Raw genomic sequence first — 17720 nt, 5'->3', positions numbered from 1 at the left:
CAATGAAAGTAACCTCTTGTCATCCTCTCTGCTCATGCATTAGCATGCTAAAAGACACTCCTACCAGTGCTATGACAGTTGACAAATGCCATGGCAGTGTACGGAAGTTACCCTATGTGGTCTGAAAAAGTTCAGTACTGGAAATTGCCCACCCCTTTCCCACAAACTCATGAAGAATCCCCGCCTTGTTTAGGATATAATCTGGAAACAACCATGAAAATGGGCGACCAGCAGCCCTCAGAGGCTGCTCTGCCTATGAAGTAGCCATTCTTTTATTCCTTTACTTTCTTAATAAACTTGCTTTCACTTTATTCTGTGGACTCGCCCTGAATTCTTTCCTATGCAAGATCCAAGAATCCTCTCTTGGGGTCTGGATCAGGATCCCCTTCCAGTAACTGTGTGAATCAATACTCCTATGTAAAATGAATTGCTAGGATTTCAAAGCTGTAGAGCAGAGACTAGGGTGGAAATCCTAACAAAATCATGTCCTTCCCAAGAGGTTAACAGGTTTTCTAGCAATGAGACATTCAGTGAAGAAAACACTTGCAAATATAATTAAAATAATTCAATAGTTTCCACCTAATATTTTCTTACATAAAAGAAAGTTTTTTAAAAGTGCTAAAAGCTTTTCATTTTTGCAGGTTTTTTCATATTTAAAAATAATAAAACGTACCTAAATGTTATAATGATAAAGAGAGTCGCTGCTTTTTGAGGGCAGGGCTCCCATTTCATGCAGTCCTAGATGCCATCTCTCATGATAAATCCTGTGCCAAAAGACAGATTAGTCACACCATCTGCTGCCTCCAGGGAGATAAATTGCACATTTCAAAGTATGGCAACATTCCATTATAGCATAATGAAGAAAATGAAAAACATATTAGCAAACTGAACACTTTGGGGAAATTTCATTTTCAAATTGTGTGCTGTTTTGCTTTTAAAGAAGTAAAATTATTAAATAAAATGTGTCAGAGGAAGCAAATATTCGTCCTTGTAGCAAAATTACGGATGCTTTTACTTTGTGAAAAATAATATTATTTCCAGCGAATGCATTAAAATCACACATATAATCCACATTTTCAGAGTTGTTATGAACAAGCATCTCTATGTACATACTCTTGCTGAAATCAAATTTTAGTCCTAAAATCATTGTTAGATTACGGGCTAAAAGAGGAAAATGAACAATTAATTGTTCTTGTTTCTTCCTCAGAAACCCTTGGGGTCTATAAATTTAATTTGAGGCCATCTCAGACCTGCCAGTTCAGAGCAACAAACATAAACATACGGACTTGGAAGCATCACTTCCATTTCTCAGGCAGTCCTACTGCTTTCAGGCAATTCTTGCTGTTCAGAGACAAACTTACACACACTGAAGAACAGTGTGTGCAGAACAGGCTGCAAGAACACTGACATTAAGAGCAAGACAAATCAGATGCACCTCTCTTACTTGACCAAGGCCAGTATTAAGCTAGCACATCTTGTCTAAAGAGCCATCAATCACGCACCAAGAGTGCCCTCATGAAGGTACATCCTATCCAAGCTGTATAAATATAAGGCAAATAAAATTTTAGTGACAGTCCACAAGGCCATTTGATCTATGAACTACATAGGTACTGCAATTGCTTACACATACTTGAAAACCTCCAAGGTTAGATGAGGCCAAGGATTGGAAAGAAAGAATCTGTAACTCTTTCAATATTCTCCAGGGATAGACCTAAACAGAACAGGTGCCCCTTCTACTCCTACCACCCCTTACTCAGTTTGGCATCTGACTTTGTCCTAAGTAGGCTAACATTCATTCACTGTGCCTTTATGTTGCAAATTGAACTGATTTAAAAATGAAAAATGTAGTAAAGAAACCATCACTCTAGCCAATAACATGGATGTAACATACTTTATCTCATGTGGTGTTACTACTTAGTTGAACCCTTTGTCTAGACTACCTCTCACCTTGGCTACCTGGCTGACTCATAGCTCGGATATCCCCATCTCCAGATGTACGTCCTGACTCCCTCTGCATTCAGTTTATCTTCCCCTCCTCTGTGATCTTCTACTGTACTTATATGGTAACTTGCATGAACCTCTATTGTAGCTATCCCCACTGATTTTTTAGTCTTTCTCCTCCACTAGATTCTGAATTCCTTGACAGCAGGGGCTGTGTCTGGCTGATTTCTTTATTTGCTGTGTCTAGTGAATGTTTGATGGAGATAAGAATGAACAAACAGTCACAGATTTATCTATTTACTCAAAGTCTTGCTGGACTGAATAATGGGCTGGAAGTATTCTTATAATCAATGCAGTGTATTTTGTGGGTTATATAATACTTTTGTCTGCTAGCAAATATATTCTCCGTATAATAAAGTAACAAGAGTCTGGATTGTTCTTTATACAAAGCTATCTATTTCCTAACTATCTTTGAGCCATTCACAGCTCTGACTAGCTGAAATGAACCTGTAGGTGTTCATCACTGATTCTTGGCTGAACCAGATGAATACATACAGCAAAGACATCATGCTGATGGGAAGAGCCTTCTGGGCAAGTTAGACAGGTAAACAACAAAGCCTTAATCAGGTAACTAACTTCTTTCCAAATCTGGCCAGCCCAGACCAGTTTTCTTTTTTTTTTTTTTTTAACTTAGGACTCTGATTAGTATTAGATTTAATTCATTAATCTGGAATAATCAATTATTTGAAAATAAGAGATCCACAAGCCTCTAGGTCAATAGCTAAATCTCATATCTCTTTGTGGGTTTAGAAAACTTTAATTGAATGGAAAACTAGAATATTCTATTTTTCTCTGTTATGTTTCTAAATCACAGTATTTATCCTGTCTTTTTCTTTTAAAACTCTGGAATGAGGACAATGTTAAGGTTTAAATGAGAAATAAAGAACAGGACTGATTTGTTACCTTGGGTGGGTGGGATTATAAGATGAGGCAGAGCAAGAGGTTAGCAACTTTTGCTTTATACAACATCCACATTGCTTAACTTCTAATGAGCATGTATGTGATTTAACATTGTTTTTTAAAGTTTTTAATAAATGGGGCCAGGTGTGGTAGTTTACACCTGTAATCCCAGTGCTTAGGGAGGCTGAGGCAGGAGGATCACTTGAGGCCAGATGTAAGATCCTATCTCTACAAAAAAAACATTTTTTAAAAACTAACCAGGCATGGTGGTTCCTGCCTGTAGTCCCAGCTACTCAGGAGGCTGAGGTGGAGGATCACTTGAGCCCAGGAATTCGAGGCTGCAGTGAGCTGTGATCAAGCTACTGCTCTCCAGCAGGGTGACAGAGCGAGATTTATCTCTTAAAAAAAAATTTAATAAATGAGTTAACAGGGCCTCTTTCTCTTGGTGATTCTTTCCTTACATCAGAAAGTTCTATAAGCAAAAGAAAGTCACTTCAAAAAAATAAATTTAGACTGAGAGCCAAAAGCATGAACAGAACAGACCCATGCTTTCACCACTGTGCTTTATAGTACAAGTGACAAGCAGGGAAAGCCCGAGATCCTTGCTCTCCGGGGGCTATTACTCTATTTAGGGAGACAGATACCAAAAAGCATTAGTGAACCTCACAAGGTAGCACATGCTGGACATCAACATATATAATGTAGTGTATAAATGCCCCGAGAATTGGGAAAACAGAAGGTTTTTGAGAGCTACAGAACTGGAGAGGGGCTTGCGATGGAGGGCCTGAGTGGGTCTTGGACGGGCAGAGTGGGGGATGATGACAGTCAGTGCAAGCAGAGGAGATGAAACTAGGCAAGGCTGTAGAAGTCATTAACACGGAGCTCTCATTTGTGGATATCAGGAAATGCTTCTTTTTTTTTTTTTTTTTTTTTTTTTTAGACAGAGTCTTGCTCTGTTGCCCAGGTTGGAGTGCAGTGGTACAATTTCGGCTCACTGCAAGCTCCGCCTCCTGGGTTCATGCCATTCTTATGCCTCAACCTCCTGAGTAGCTGGTACTACAGGCGCCCACCACCATGCCCAGCTAATTTTTGTATTTTTAGTAGAAACGGAGTTTCACTGTGTTGGCCAGGATGGTTTTGATCTCCTGACCTCGTGATTTGCCCGCCTCGGCCTCCCAAAGTGCTTATTAATGGTCATTCTCCAGCTCTGCTTGTGTCAGTTTTCTCATCTGTCACCTCTATTCTATCTCTCATCTCCCAATATATAGGAGTTAAGAAGAAATTATTTAGTCAGATAGTGAAGGTAATGAAGTCCTCGGTAAAGTTTTCCTTTTAATGAAAAGCAGCCCCCAAATAATTTTCTTTTCTAACAAACAGCAGCCTGTAAAATCGAGCTGCAGCCATAGAAAGGCAAAGGAGACGCACGGGTGCATGCTGGGAGTTGTGCCAATAAGAAAGGGGCTACCTGGGGACTAGGCATGTTCAAAATGGCGGTTCCATCTTCCCATGTCTTAGCCAAGCTACCTGTACAGTAAAGAGAAGACAACATGGCACAGCCAGGCAAAGATGCCATTTGCATAATAAGATTAGGGTGGATGGCTAGGTAAACGTCACACCTGCTCCTACCAGTCTGTGGGCCCTATGTAAATCCGGCCCTCAAGCCTGTCTATAAATCCGATGCACTCCACCATGGGCCAGAAGTCCCATTTGGGTGCCCCTCTCTCTCTCCCAAGAGAAAGAGCTATTCTCCTTTCTCTTTCTTTTGCCTATTAAACCTCCGCCCCTGAACCCACTTCTTGTGTTTGCGTCCTCAATTCCCTTGGCGTGAGATGGCAAACCCCAGGTATTTACCCCAGACAACAATGCCACTTTACGAGAACCTTAATCCTGGCCACGAAATGACAAATAAAATGATAAATAATACCTATCTCTGAGGGCAGATGCCCTCATCAAATTTATTTCTTGATGCTGGTGATTCCATGTCTAGGCTCTGATTTCTATGTAAATCAAAATCCACAGCTGGACACAGCACCCGTTGCACAGTAGATTATTGAAAGAATGCCAAGTATTAGCCCTTTGTGGCCACAACTTCCTGAAACTGCACAAAACCATAACTGAGAAAATTATTACAGTGAAAGAGATTTGACTTAACTAACACCATTTGGCTTCTAACCTTCAAGCTGTCCTTGTTCATTCCTAGATGTAGGCTGAACTAACTTTGGAAGGAACTTAGTTTATAGTTTAGCTTTGAAACAAAGTTGATAATAGACCTTTCCCAAAACAAACCCCTTTCCTGCCTGGGGATTAGACTGCCTTTGCAGGACTAACAAATTAGCTAGAAGATTAGAAATTTTGTTTTAAGAGTCATGCAGCTGGAGACTGCAAGTTTCTAAACCTCCCCAAATTGCTCCTGGGGATAAAATCACTATTATAAAACCTAAGGTTAGTGCTTGAGATATTTTGCAGACTCCGCGTTCAATAAATCAGCTGGCACCACCCAGATTGATAAACTGGCTCATATGTCTTGTAGCCCCCACCCAACAACTGTCTTAGCACAAAAGGACAGCTTCAACTCCCCATGATTTCATCTCGTACCTGACCAATTAGCACTCCCAACTCACTGGCCCTCTACCTACCAAATTATCCTTAAAAATTCCAACCACCAAATTCTTGGGGAGACAGATTTGAGTAATAATAAAACTCTAGTCTCCCACACAGCTGGCTCTGCGTGAATTACTCTTTCTCTATTGCAATTCCCCTGTCTTGATAAATCAGCTCTATCTAGGCAGTGGGTAAAGTGAACTCATTGAGGGGTTACACTCCCTGCCTTTGGCTCATGAATATAGCCAGCATCAGCTTCCTGACCCACCTCTGCCTTGAACCCAGACATACATAACACAGTTAGCACCTAATAAAGACTGCTCTGGGTAGCCCCTCCTCTCATTTCTGCTGCTTCTCCTTGGTACTCCTCACCCACGTCCTCATTTTGCAATTACTTGGAGTCTTGGGCTGTGCCTTACTATTTAATCCCTGGCCCCATGTTTACCCTTGTAACTTGCTCTGGCCTGTCCAAAGAGGAGGATCAAATAATAGCTAGAAATAATAATAACTCATATTTACAGAGAATTTCCTGTGTTCCAGGCCTTGTACTAAATACCTGCTAAAGGTTAAGTTTTTCTTATCTGCCCAGTCACTCAACAAGAAAGATGCTGCTATTTTCTCTGTGTTTGAAATGTTTGTTCTTCGGTGCTGTAAAGAAATAGCACTTGAACATAAATTTAATTTATTCAGTAAGGCCATTTTTACTTCTTGCAGAAAGGGTACACTTGCCAGGAGTTTTACCATGAGAGTACACTGAACAAAGGAGACGGGGTCATTTATAACTTGATGCGTCCACCTTACTCTGTGTCTGGTTTCTATTGGCTGGAACGGGACCTCACATTCTGTATTTGTCCTGATTGGCTAGCAACTTAGAACTTTTTAAAAGAGGTAAAGGTAGAGGAGATCAAAGGAAGGAGGAAGTAACTTGTGGAATGCTGAGAAAGGTAAAAACACTTTTAAATAAGGAAGAGGAACAGGCTATGACCTAATGCTTGCTTGGGCCAGTATAAGAATGCCAGGGCAAATATTTAGGAGCACAAGTCTTTGCATAAATTTTGCTTCTAAGAGAAGTTACTATTTATTCCTAATTAAATGGGCAGGAAAGTCTTTGAAGAGGAACCTCTACTTTACTTTTTACACTTGTTATAAGAAACAGGGGCCCGTAATCCCAGCACTTTGGGAGGCCAAGGTGGGTAGATCACCCAAGGTCAGGAGTTTGAGGCCAGCCTGGCCAACATGAAGAAACCCCATCTCTAATAAAAATACAAAAAATTAGCCAGACGTTGTGGCAGGTGCCTGTAATTCCAGCTACTCGGGAGACTGAGGCAGGAGAATCACTTGAACCCGGGAGGCAGAGGTTGCAGTGAGCCAAGATGGTGCCATTGCACTCCAGCCTGGGCAACAAGAGCGAGACTCAATCTCAAAAAAAAAAAAAAAAAAAAAGAGAGAGAGAGAAATAGAGATAAGAAAAAGGAAGCCTAGAGAAAGTGATAAAGTGATAAAGGATTTGAACCCTGTAGGATTGTTCGCCACAGTGGTCAATGGGATGGTGGGCCACGTTACAGAGGAGGCACTTGGTGAATGAGAGGACCAGGTGAAGGATGCCTTGACATTGGGGCTGAGGACTTTGGGTTTGGTGCAATAGGCAATGTGTAACCACTGCAAATTCTGAAGTGGAAGAGTGGCAGAAAAAGAAAATATATTTAAAAATCTCTGTATTACACTCCAGCTCTTATCCCTTTGATATTTGATAATTTTTTTTTTTTTTTTTTTTTTTTTGAGATGGAGTCTCGCTCTGTCGCCCAGGCTGGAGTGCAGTGGCCGGATCTCAGCTGTGTCCTTTTATGTTTCACCCTTATTCTATTAGCATCGGAAAGTAATCTGCGTATTCATGGCAGTTTAATATGTAAAAGCAGCAAAGCAAAAATGTGGAAGCAGCCTTAAACGTACAGGAATAGGGAAATGATTAGGCAAATTGTGCTACATTTAATTTGGTATAAAGGTAAGCCGTTAAAAATAAAAACTATGTATCTTTACGTGGATGAATCACAAGAATAGCTTCGTGAAAAATGTAGAACCTCCATTGTAACTATAGACCTTCTCGTTGTGATTGTGTAAAAGGTGTGTGTTTGTGTACATATAAAGAGAATGAGGAGAAAAGAGCTGAGTCAGCATGGTGGGATGAGATTATAAATATACTATTTCTTTGTTTTAAAAATGTTACTTAGTATTATTTGTAATTTACCTAGACTAGAGTGAAATGATGCAATCACAGCTCACTACAGTCCCAACCTTCTGGGCTCAAGCAATCCTGCTACCTCAGCCCTTGGAGTAGGTGGAACCACAGGTGTGCACCACAACGACCAATTAATTTTTGTATTTTTTGTAGAGATAGGGTTTCTGCATGTTGCCCAGGCTGGTCTTGAACTCCTAGGCTCAAGGGATCCAGCCACCTGGGCCTCCCAAAGTTCTGGGATTACAGGTGTGAGCCACCACCCTTGACCAGTTATTTGCAATTGGTTTTATAGTGAAGGAAAAATGTAAGGAGAGAAACCAAGTTAATCCAGCAGATACACAGATTAGAGACATTCCCCCTGGAGTAAAACAGGTTATGGAGGCATGAGCAGGTGAGGGCACTGAATATTGAGAGTGGAAGCATATGGGAACAAAAAGAAAGGGATGTGAGAATGTTTAGATGAAACACTCAGAGGCATGTGTTGTGTAACAGAATCTAGATGATGGGAAATAGAAACTTTGCAAAGTACTTCAAGGTTTCTAGGCTAAGGCCAGCAGCCTGTCAGTGCCATTAACAGAAGTCACACAACCCTGAAGAGGGGGCAGTTTTTAGATGAAGATAATTATGATGGTTGGACTTCTATGTGAGATGAGAGTTATTACATTAAATTACTATTATGGGCCAGTTGTGGTGGCTCACACCTGTAATCTCAGCACTTTGGGAGGTTGAGCCAAGCAGATTACTTGAGCCCAGGAGTTCGAGACCAGACCGGGCAACATGGCAAAACCCCTTCTCTACTAAAAAATGCAAAAATTAACTGAGTGAGCCTGTAGTCCCAGCTATTCAGGAGGCTGAAGAGGGAGGATTACTTCCGCCTGGGGCATTGAAGCTGCAGTGAGCCAAGACTGAACCACTGTACTCTAGCCTAGGTGACAGAGTGAGACCTAGACAAATAAATAAATATAAAAAAAAAATTATTACAGGGAAAAAAATCCAAGAATATGGAATCTAGAGGTGTCGTGGAACAATTAAGACCAGAGATATAGATTCAAGACTCAGGGGCATAGATTTAGAGATGGGCCTGATCATATCATTGGGCCTAATCCATTCTGATGACAATCATTATTTAGCTAGCATAGAATTTTTAAAAAATAGAATGTGAATGCATTCACCGTCCCCTATTGTATTATACTTTGCCTTAACATATTTACATTATTTGCCCAACCCCTGAAGGCATTTGATTTCAATACCTGAGATAATCACCTGAGGCTATGTGAGCGAATGAAGTAGCTTCAGGAAAAGAGGTGGGAAGGATGTGGAGGGTGTGAGAATGACAGGACTAAGGCTAAGAAGCCTTTAGCAATGTCTGAGGAAAGAAGATATCAGAACATCCATCTTAAGAATTCTAGAAGGGGAAATAGATGTGACTGGGGCCTGAGGCAAGGAAAATAATCAAAAATAGGAAAAAATATCCTGTTATCTGAAGAAAATCACAATAGTGATGTGGCCTACTGAGTGCCAAGAGAAACCAAAGACTCATATATAGACACAATCTCATTTCAGAATAACTGAGGGAAGAAGTCACTATGAGCATCCGGGGAGAGGTTAGGGGAACAAGAATCAATCTGGCATCAGTTTTCTCACAGGGAGCATAAAACACAAGAAGCCATACTTTCAGGATAAAACACTAAGAAGCCATAGTTTCTTCATAAATGTAAACATAAACGTATGGTACAACCCAGCATTCCCACTGCTAGGTATTATCCGAGTGAAATAAAAACCTATGTTCATGCAAAACCTGTATACAAATGTTCTTAGAGGCTTTATTCTCAATCACTTAATACTGGAAACAATCCAAATGTCCTTTAAAAGGTGAATGGACCAAAAAACTGTGGTACAACCATACAATGAACTACTATTATCCAAAAAAAAAAAAAAAAAAAAAAAAGGACAAACAGATGGAGGAATCCATTGCTATAACATTCTTGAAAGGACAAAATTAAAGAGATAGAGAACAGGTCAGTGGTTACCACAGGTTGGCATGGAGGTAGGAAGTGACAAAAGGTCAGTGCAGAGGAATTTTTGAGGGTGATAAAACTTTCTGTATTTCAATTGTGATGACTGTTAAATAATTTTATTCATTTGTTGTAACTCTGAACTGTACAGGAACACTGAATTTTACTTTAGTAATTCTTTAAAAAATAAAATATAAGTAAGGAAATGATTTTAAAATAGGGGTTATATCACATAAAGGTGACCAATGGAAAAATAAAATTTAAAATTTTAGTAGCAGAGTTTGATGGGAAGGAGAAGAGATATGGTAGTTTGAGTTAAATTCTGTATTTACATAGCAAGCAGTCAATATTATAAGTTGATAAATTTATAAACGTAGTAATAGCCTGTTCCTTAGACCTATCAACCAGTAAATAAAAACAGAAATGCTTCAAATGATTACAATTAGAGTGGGACTTGTGTGATTCAGGAGCTGGGGGGAGGTGGGATATTTTATATTTTATATCTTCCTGTACCATTTGAAATAATACATGTATAAATATTGCCTATAGTTTATTATAAAATAAAAATTTTAAATATTCTGGATATAAAAACATCTTGATTAAAAATTTTTTTCACCAGATTTCACATTATGAGGAGGAAAAAAGCTCAGATTTAGAGCTGTACCCTCAAGGTACACTAAGATATGAGTTTCACTTACAGTATAAGAAGTTCTACAGGTATCCTAACTAATATAATATACATCACATCACAAAAACACTGTAATATTAATAATATTATTATGTTAGTCCATTCTTACACTGCTACAGGAATATACCCAAGACTGTGTAATGTATAAAGGAAAGAGGCTTAATTGACTCACTGTTCCACAGGGCGGGGGAGGCCTCAGGAAACTTACAATCATGGTGGAAGGGGAAGCAAACACGTCCTTCTTTAAAGGCAGCAGAAGAGAGAAGAATGAGAGCCGAGCGAGCGGAGAAGCCCCTTATTAAACCATCAGATCTCATGAGAACTCACTAACTAATACTAGAACACTATGAGGGAAACCACTCCCATGATTCAGTTACCTCCTACCAAGTCCCTCCCACAACACGGGGGAATTATGGAAACTAAAATTCAAGATGAGATTTGGAATGGGCACACAGCCAAACCATATCATTCTGCCCCTGGACCCTCCAAAATCTCATGTCCTCACATTTCAAAACACAATCATGCCTTCCCAACAGTCCACCAAAGTCTTAACTCACTCCAACATTAACCCAAAAGTCCAAGTCCAAAGTCTTATCTGAAACAAGGCAAGTCCCTCTGCCTATGAACCTGTAAAATCAAAAGCAAGTTGGTTACTTCCTAGATACAATGGGGGTACAGGCATTGGGTAGATACACCTGTTCCAAATGAGAGAAATTGTCCAAAACAAAGTAAGTATATTCCCTACACAAGTCCAAAATCCAATAGGGAAGTTATTAAACCTTAAAGTTCCAAAATGATCTCCTTTGACTCCATGTCTCACATTCAAGTCATGCTGATGCAAGAAGTGGGCTCCCATGGCCTTGGGCAGCTCTGCCTCTGTGAGTTTGAAGGATATAGCCCGCCTCCTGGCTGCTTTCACAGGCTGGTGCTGAGTGCCTGCAGCTTTTCCAGGTGTGTGGTGCAAGCTATCAGTGGATCTACTATTCTGGGGTCTGGAGGATGGAGGCCTTCTTCTCACAGGTCTACTAGGCAGTGCCCCAGTGGGTACTCTGTGTGGGGGGTCCAACCCCACATTTCCCTTCTGTGCTGCCCTAGCAGAGGTTCTCCATGAGGACTTTGCCCCTGCATCAAACTTCTGCCTGACATCCAGGCATTTCCATACATCCTCTAAAATCTAGGTGGAGGTTTCCAAACTTCAATTCTTGTCTCATGTGCACCCGCAGTACCAAACCACGTGGAAGCTGCCAAGGTTTGGGCTTGCCCCCTCTGAAGCAATGGCCTGAGCTGTACCTCGGCCCCTTTTATCCAAGGCTGGAGCTGAAGCATCTGGGATGCAGGGCACCATGTCTCAGGGCTGCACAGAGCAGGGGGTCCTGGGCCCAGGCCACAAAGCATTTTTCCCTTCTAGGTCTCCAGGCTCGTAATGGGAGGAGGTGCCATGAAGGTCTCTGACATGCTTTGGATACATTTTCTTCATTGTTTGGTGATTAACATTCAGCTCCTTGTTACTTATGCAAATTTCTGCAGCAGGCTTAAATTTCTCCCCAGAAAATGGGGTTTTCTTTTCTATTGCATCGTCAATCTGCAAATTTTCCAAACCTTTATGTTCTGCCTCTGTTTGAACGCTTTGCCACTTAGAAATTTTATCCGCCAGATACCCTAAATCATTGCTCTCAAGTAGAAAGTTCCATGGATCTCTAGGGCAGGGGTAAAAGCCGCCAGTCTCTTTGCTAACACATAGCAAGAGTCCAGTTTGCTCCAGTTTTCAACAAGTTCCTCATCTCCATCTTAGATCACCTCAGCCTCCACTTCATTGTCCGTATCACTATTAGCATTTTGGTCATAGCCTTTCAACAAGTTTCTAGGAAGGTCAAAACTGTCTCACGTCTTCCTGTCTTCTGAGCCCTCCAAGTCTCTAGGAAGTTCCAAACTCTTCCACATTTTCCTATCTTCTTCTGAATCCTCTAAACTGTTCCAGTGTCTGCCTGTTACCAAGTTCCAAAGTCACTTCCACATTCTTGGGTACACTTATAGCAGTGCCCCACCCCTCCCTTGGTACCAATTTACTGTATTAGTTCCTTCTCATGCTGCTATGAAGAAATACCCAAGACTGGGTATTTCTGAAGAAAAGAGGTTTTTTTATAAAGGAGAAAACCTTTTTTTTAAAATAAAGGAAAGAAAATTTATAAAGGAAAGAGGTTTGACTGACTCACAGTTCAGCATGGCTGTGGAGACCCCAGGAAACTTACAATCTTGGTGGAATATGAAGCAAACACATCCTTCTTTACATGACAGCAGGTGAGAGAATGAGATTTGAGGAGAGGAGGAAGCCCCTTCTAAAACCGTAAGATCTCATAAGAACTTACTATCATGAGAATAGCATAGGGGAAACCACTCCCATGATTCAACTACCTCCCACTGGGTCCCTCTCATGAGAACTAAAATTCAAGATGAGATTTGGGTAAGGATACAGTCAAATCATGTTAATTATAAATGTTACTACATAAAATGAAGAATATTACTAGTTGTCACTCAGTTTTGTTATTATAATATGTAACTATATTTAGATTTTAAAAATTCTCTCATAATTGTCATAGTAAAAATATTTTCAAAGAGAAAATTTCCTGTCATGTTGATATAGCATCATAAACAAACAGATATCCAGTAGTGATCAATAAGCCTTACAGAAGCCAATTCCTCTTAATCTTCAATCAAACTGAATCAATGGGCCTATGACAGCTACTCCTGGTGGAAAATATGATAAAACTTTTTAAAAAAAAAATCACAGAGGCTTTTGGGTCTGAATAGTATCTGACAGGGGACTAGTCATTGAAAAAAGAATGTACTCTAATATAAGCAAGTTTTAAAATAATTTTTGATCCAGTGCAAGAACCCAAAAGTGCCAGTATGTGAATGCATAATTAGGTAGTGGAAAATTCATTACAAAGTGAATTTTGGTTCAATTTGACAAGCAAAAATTCTCCCATGGCTGCTTTTGAGAAAATTATTATACCTTTCTTTCATCAAAATGTTGCCTGTTGTGCATTTCTGTCAATAGCATTTAACATATTTATTTAGGTTGCCTGTTTTCTACTTCACTAATGTATACTTTTATTTATATTTTATTCCTGTTAACATATATAACACATATCCATATAATCTCCCCATAGGTAAGAGACTTACTCTTTCTGTCCTTGCTGTGGTAGCCACAGAATTGTATCACTCAAATCTTCTATTGTTAGCAGAGTTGACTAATGGCCCCAGCTGTCATTCCTCTGTATCTATCATGGTATTTGTGCTGAGGTCATGCTTCTACCAAGCTGTTTATAGCCAGCGTCTGAGCAAGGGGTAGGTACTAGTGCTAGTCCATTCCTACAAGGCATGGGACTTTTCTAGTGGGTGACTTTAGCTCCAGGCATCTCCCTTGACCTTGTCAAAACTCCACTGTCTGAGACTCTTCCTCCCCAATCCTCCTTCTCCCTCACCTTTCACAGGTATCAGATCAGCAACTCAGTCTGAGGTTGAGTTCAGTCTGAAGCCTTCCCTGCCTATTCCTACTTCCTCCTTTTCATCCTTCATGTACATCTCTCTCCTAAAATCCTCTTGCACCTTGAATTCCATCTTGGCATCTGCTTCTTAGAGGATCTGAACTGACACTCTCTGAAGAAAAGATAAGCATAGCACCTTTCTACCTTAAGAATATCCAAATCACACTGTCTCCAGAGAGGAAATATTGTTACAAATAGATTTTTTTCCTTCCTTCCTTCCTTCCTTCCTTCCTTCCTTCCTTCCTTCCTTCCTTCCTTCCTTCCTTCCTTCCTTCCTTCCTTCCTTCCTTCCTTCCTTCCTTCCTTCCTTCCTTCCTTCCTTCCTTCCTTCCTTCCTTCCTTCCTTCCTTCCTTCCTTCCTTCCTTCCTTCCTTCCTTCCTTCCTTCCTTCCTTCCTTCCTTCCTTCCTTCCTTCCTTCCTTCCTTCCTTCCTTCCTTCCTTCCTTCCTTCCTTCCTTCCTTCCTTCCTTCCTTCCTTCCTTCCTTCCTTCCTTCCTTCCTTCCTTCCTTCCTTCCTTCCTTCCTTCCTTCCTTCCTTCCTTCCTTTCTTTCTTTCAACAATGTCTCGCTGTGACACCCAGGCTGGAGTGCAGTGGCACGACCTTGGCTCACTGCAACCTCCGCCTCCCAGGTTCAAGTGATTCTCCTACCTCAGCCTCCCGAGTAGCTGGGACTACAGGCATGTGCCACTACACCCGGGTAACTTTTTGTATTTTTAGTAGAGACGGGGTTTCACCGTGTTAGCCAGGATGATCTCAACCTCCTGACCTCGTGATCCACCCGCCTTGGCCTCCCAAAGCTCTGGGATTACAAGTATGAGCCACCACCCCTGGCCAAAAATAGATTTTTCTGAGTCCCTAAACTTCCCTGGAAGTTTCTTTTATATTTGTGTTGTATAATCTCTTCCTCAATCTCTAGTCACAATCTCCAACCTGACCCTGCCACCTTCCCTCCACTCCAGGTATTATTAATGTGCTAAAGTAGCTTTCTGTTTCTGTCACTTCTTGGCTTAAAGGCTCTGATGATTCCCTCAAGTTTACTGGTTAATGTCCAAATGTTTTAGCCCAATCCATAGTCAATTTCTCAAATTTTAACTAGAAGAGGGCTCTTTCTCCAAGGCTAGAGATAACAGGCAAAGGATTGGAGATGATAAAACAAAATTGAGGTTTAGGAAGGAAAGGGGAGTTTTACATGAGATGGCTTTACTCTTCCTGGTAAGGTAGATGGTGGAAAGTCAGCAGGAGGGATTTGGGAGCTTGAATGGGGGAGACAACCGCAGTGAAAATTCAAAGTGGATTAAAATTTTTGCCGAGTAGCACTTAGGGGTCCTTTGAAGGATATTGGGATATCCCTAGGATATTGTTACTTTATTCTAAATAAATGCCTTTCATTTAATAGATGTTCAAAAATGTTGAATGAGGAAAGTAAGCAAAGCATTATAAAAACTCTGCAGAAGCCCTAGAGGGAAGTGATTAAGAACATGGCCTTGAGCCAAAATCTGAGCACCATCACTTAGAGCTCTGTTCCTCTGTGCCTTAGTGTCTTTATCTGGAAAGTAATAATATGATGCCTACTCGGTAAAGTTATTATAAGGATTAACAGTTAAATATGTGTATATAAATCACTTAAATTATGCCAGCCATATGGCAAACACTCTGTATGTTTGCTATCTTCATTATCATCAGTATTATTACAGTAAATATGCAGCTAATTAAAAAATTGACCAGAAGAATGGTATATATTAATAGATAAAGTAGCAGATACTATAGTAGATACAAAACCAGAAGCCTTCATCTTGGGGCTCTTTTGAGCTGTCATGTAAGGTCCGTGACCTTGGGCATGTTATTTAACGTTCTGCAACCTCAAGAGTACCTGTCTCTTGTTACATGGTTGTAGTGAGAGTCAAAGGAGATTAGTGCGAAAGTGCTTTATATATCATAAAGGGCAACAGACATACAAGTTACCCATCAGGAAATAATACACATGTATGAGTTTGTTTGGTTCACGTACCAATTCCTTTAGCCCTAGAAATTCTGAGGATCAGATTGTTAAACTTACGCATTTTGAATACATGCTAGACAGTCTCTGCAAAAAAAAACAAAACAAAACAAAACAAAAAAAAACATGCTGCTGTAGATTTCAAGATAAGAGAAAAGCTTTCTCTTGTTTGAGAAGATATAGTGAAGATGGGAAGAGAGTCACTCAGTCTGAGGTCTTTTGGTAGAGGAAGGAAGAAAACAATTTTCTAGGGAACGGGAGCATGAAAAAACCCACCAAATTTGAATGGCATGGCATAAGTATGTAATGACTAAGAGGTGTGTACTCATAAAATCAACTTCTCCTTTTTCTTAAACCCACTTCTCCATAACAAGGCCGCCTGCTGCTGCACCAGGAATTTACTGCTGTGAGCAACTATAAACATTGTGCTAACGGTAGCACTGCCTGAGAACAGTCATTTGAGAGTGCAGTGTGTGCAGTTTGAGGCCAGAGACAATATTTTCTGCTCTCTACACACCACAGGGCACACACTGTAATCTGATATAGGGTAAAGGTACTTTAATAATTATTATCATTAAAAGCAAACAATCAACTCCACAGATCAATGCCTCTTTTAAAACATGTTTTCTAATCTCTGTTTCCTCTCAGATGTATGGTTATTGTCCACCTGGACAGGCCCCAAAGTGACAGCCAGAAATCTGCCTCCACCACCCCTTCTGCTGTTCCTGCCATCATATTTAATTGTGTTTGCTCAACTCGAAGCCAAACTCATATGCAGTATATTTAGATGGTTAAAATAGCACAGCACTGCACTGTATTCACAGATTATTTTCAACACCACAGTTCTTGGGAATTAGTTTGGAATAAATAAGGTAAAGAGAAAAGAAGCAACATAAATTTGCTCCAGTGACAAAGAAAACAATATTAAAATGCCAATCTGGAGCTTCGCCATGAATGAGGGAAGGGAGTGCTCCTTTCGGTCCACTCTCCTGCAAATGCAATCACCATCTCCTTCTCTAGTCTGGATTTATTTTAAAGTGGGTGAGAACAAAAGCAAAAAACTAATAGTAAGAAACTATGAAAAGAACCTTTATTATTTCAAAAGATCAATGTACAATCACTGTACATATTCTTAGATAGCATCAAAAGTAAAGGTGTAGAACTGATATATATGTTGATTTTCTGAAACTCTAGGGAGTCTTTATTTTTCACAATAGCAAACTTTCTAAATTGAAACACATATATTATTAGTATATATTCAGGATCTGTTTTCTGAGGTCTCGGCTACTATACACTTCTTCAAATGCCTCAAAATAATCACTCCTAATTAATTTACAAAGGCTTCATTGGATACTGTTATCAGCTAACTCCACCTTAAAGTTTCCAACTTGCATTTTTCGTATCATTTAACAAACACAAACTCTGTCACCCAAATGTCAAAAGATTTATAAGTCATGGAGTATAAAACAGACTTTGTTACTGACGAGGTTATGACTTGAATTGGATCAATTAACTAAAAATAAAGACCAGCTTTCTGTTATTTTAATCTGAGCCAAATTTACATAACAATAATAACAATGGGGATTTTATTTATTTATTTAACTTTTAGGTTCAGGGATACATGTGCAGGTTTGTCATATAGATAAATTGCAAGTCATAGGAGTTTGGTGTACAGATTATTTCATCACCCAGGTAATAAGCATAGCACCTGACAGGTAGCTTTTTGATCTTCT

The 17720-nt window shown here is 40.0% G+C and overlaps 1 protein-coding gene across 21 annotated transcripts in view; it reads right to left on the bottom strand.

Annotated features, from left to right (window-relative positions):
• LOC105491963 (KIAA0825 ortholog) overlaps positions 1–17720 on the bottom strand; it is a 473971-nt gene that overhangs the window by 216717 nt on the left and 239534 nt on the right. Inside the window, exon 23 of one of the 21 annotated variants that reach the window (XM_071097812.1) lies at positions 674–764. The exons of the other annotated variants lie outside the window; for them this stretch is intronic. Within the exon in view, the coding sequence (XP_070953913.1) occupies positions 674–764 (91 nt within the window). The remainder of the gene's footprint in view (positions 1–673; positions 765–17720) is intronic. 21 annotated transcript variants of the gene reach the window in all.

Source organism: Macaca nemestrina, chromosome 6 (genome assembly GCF_043159975.1).
Source record: "Macaca nemestrina isolate mMacNem1 chromosome 6, mMacNem.hap1, whole genome shotgun sequence".
In the NCBI taxonomy this organism is placed as follows: Eukaryota; Metazoa; Chordata; class Mammalia; order Primates; family Cercopithecidae; genus Macaca; species Macaca nemestrina.
Note: the sequence above shows the minus strand (reverse complement) of the source record. Positions and strands in the feature narration are given on the sequence as shown.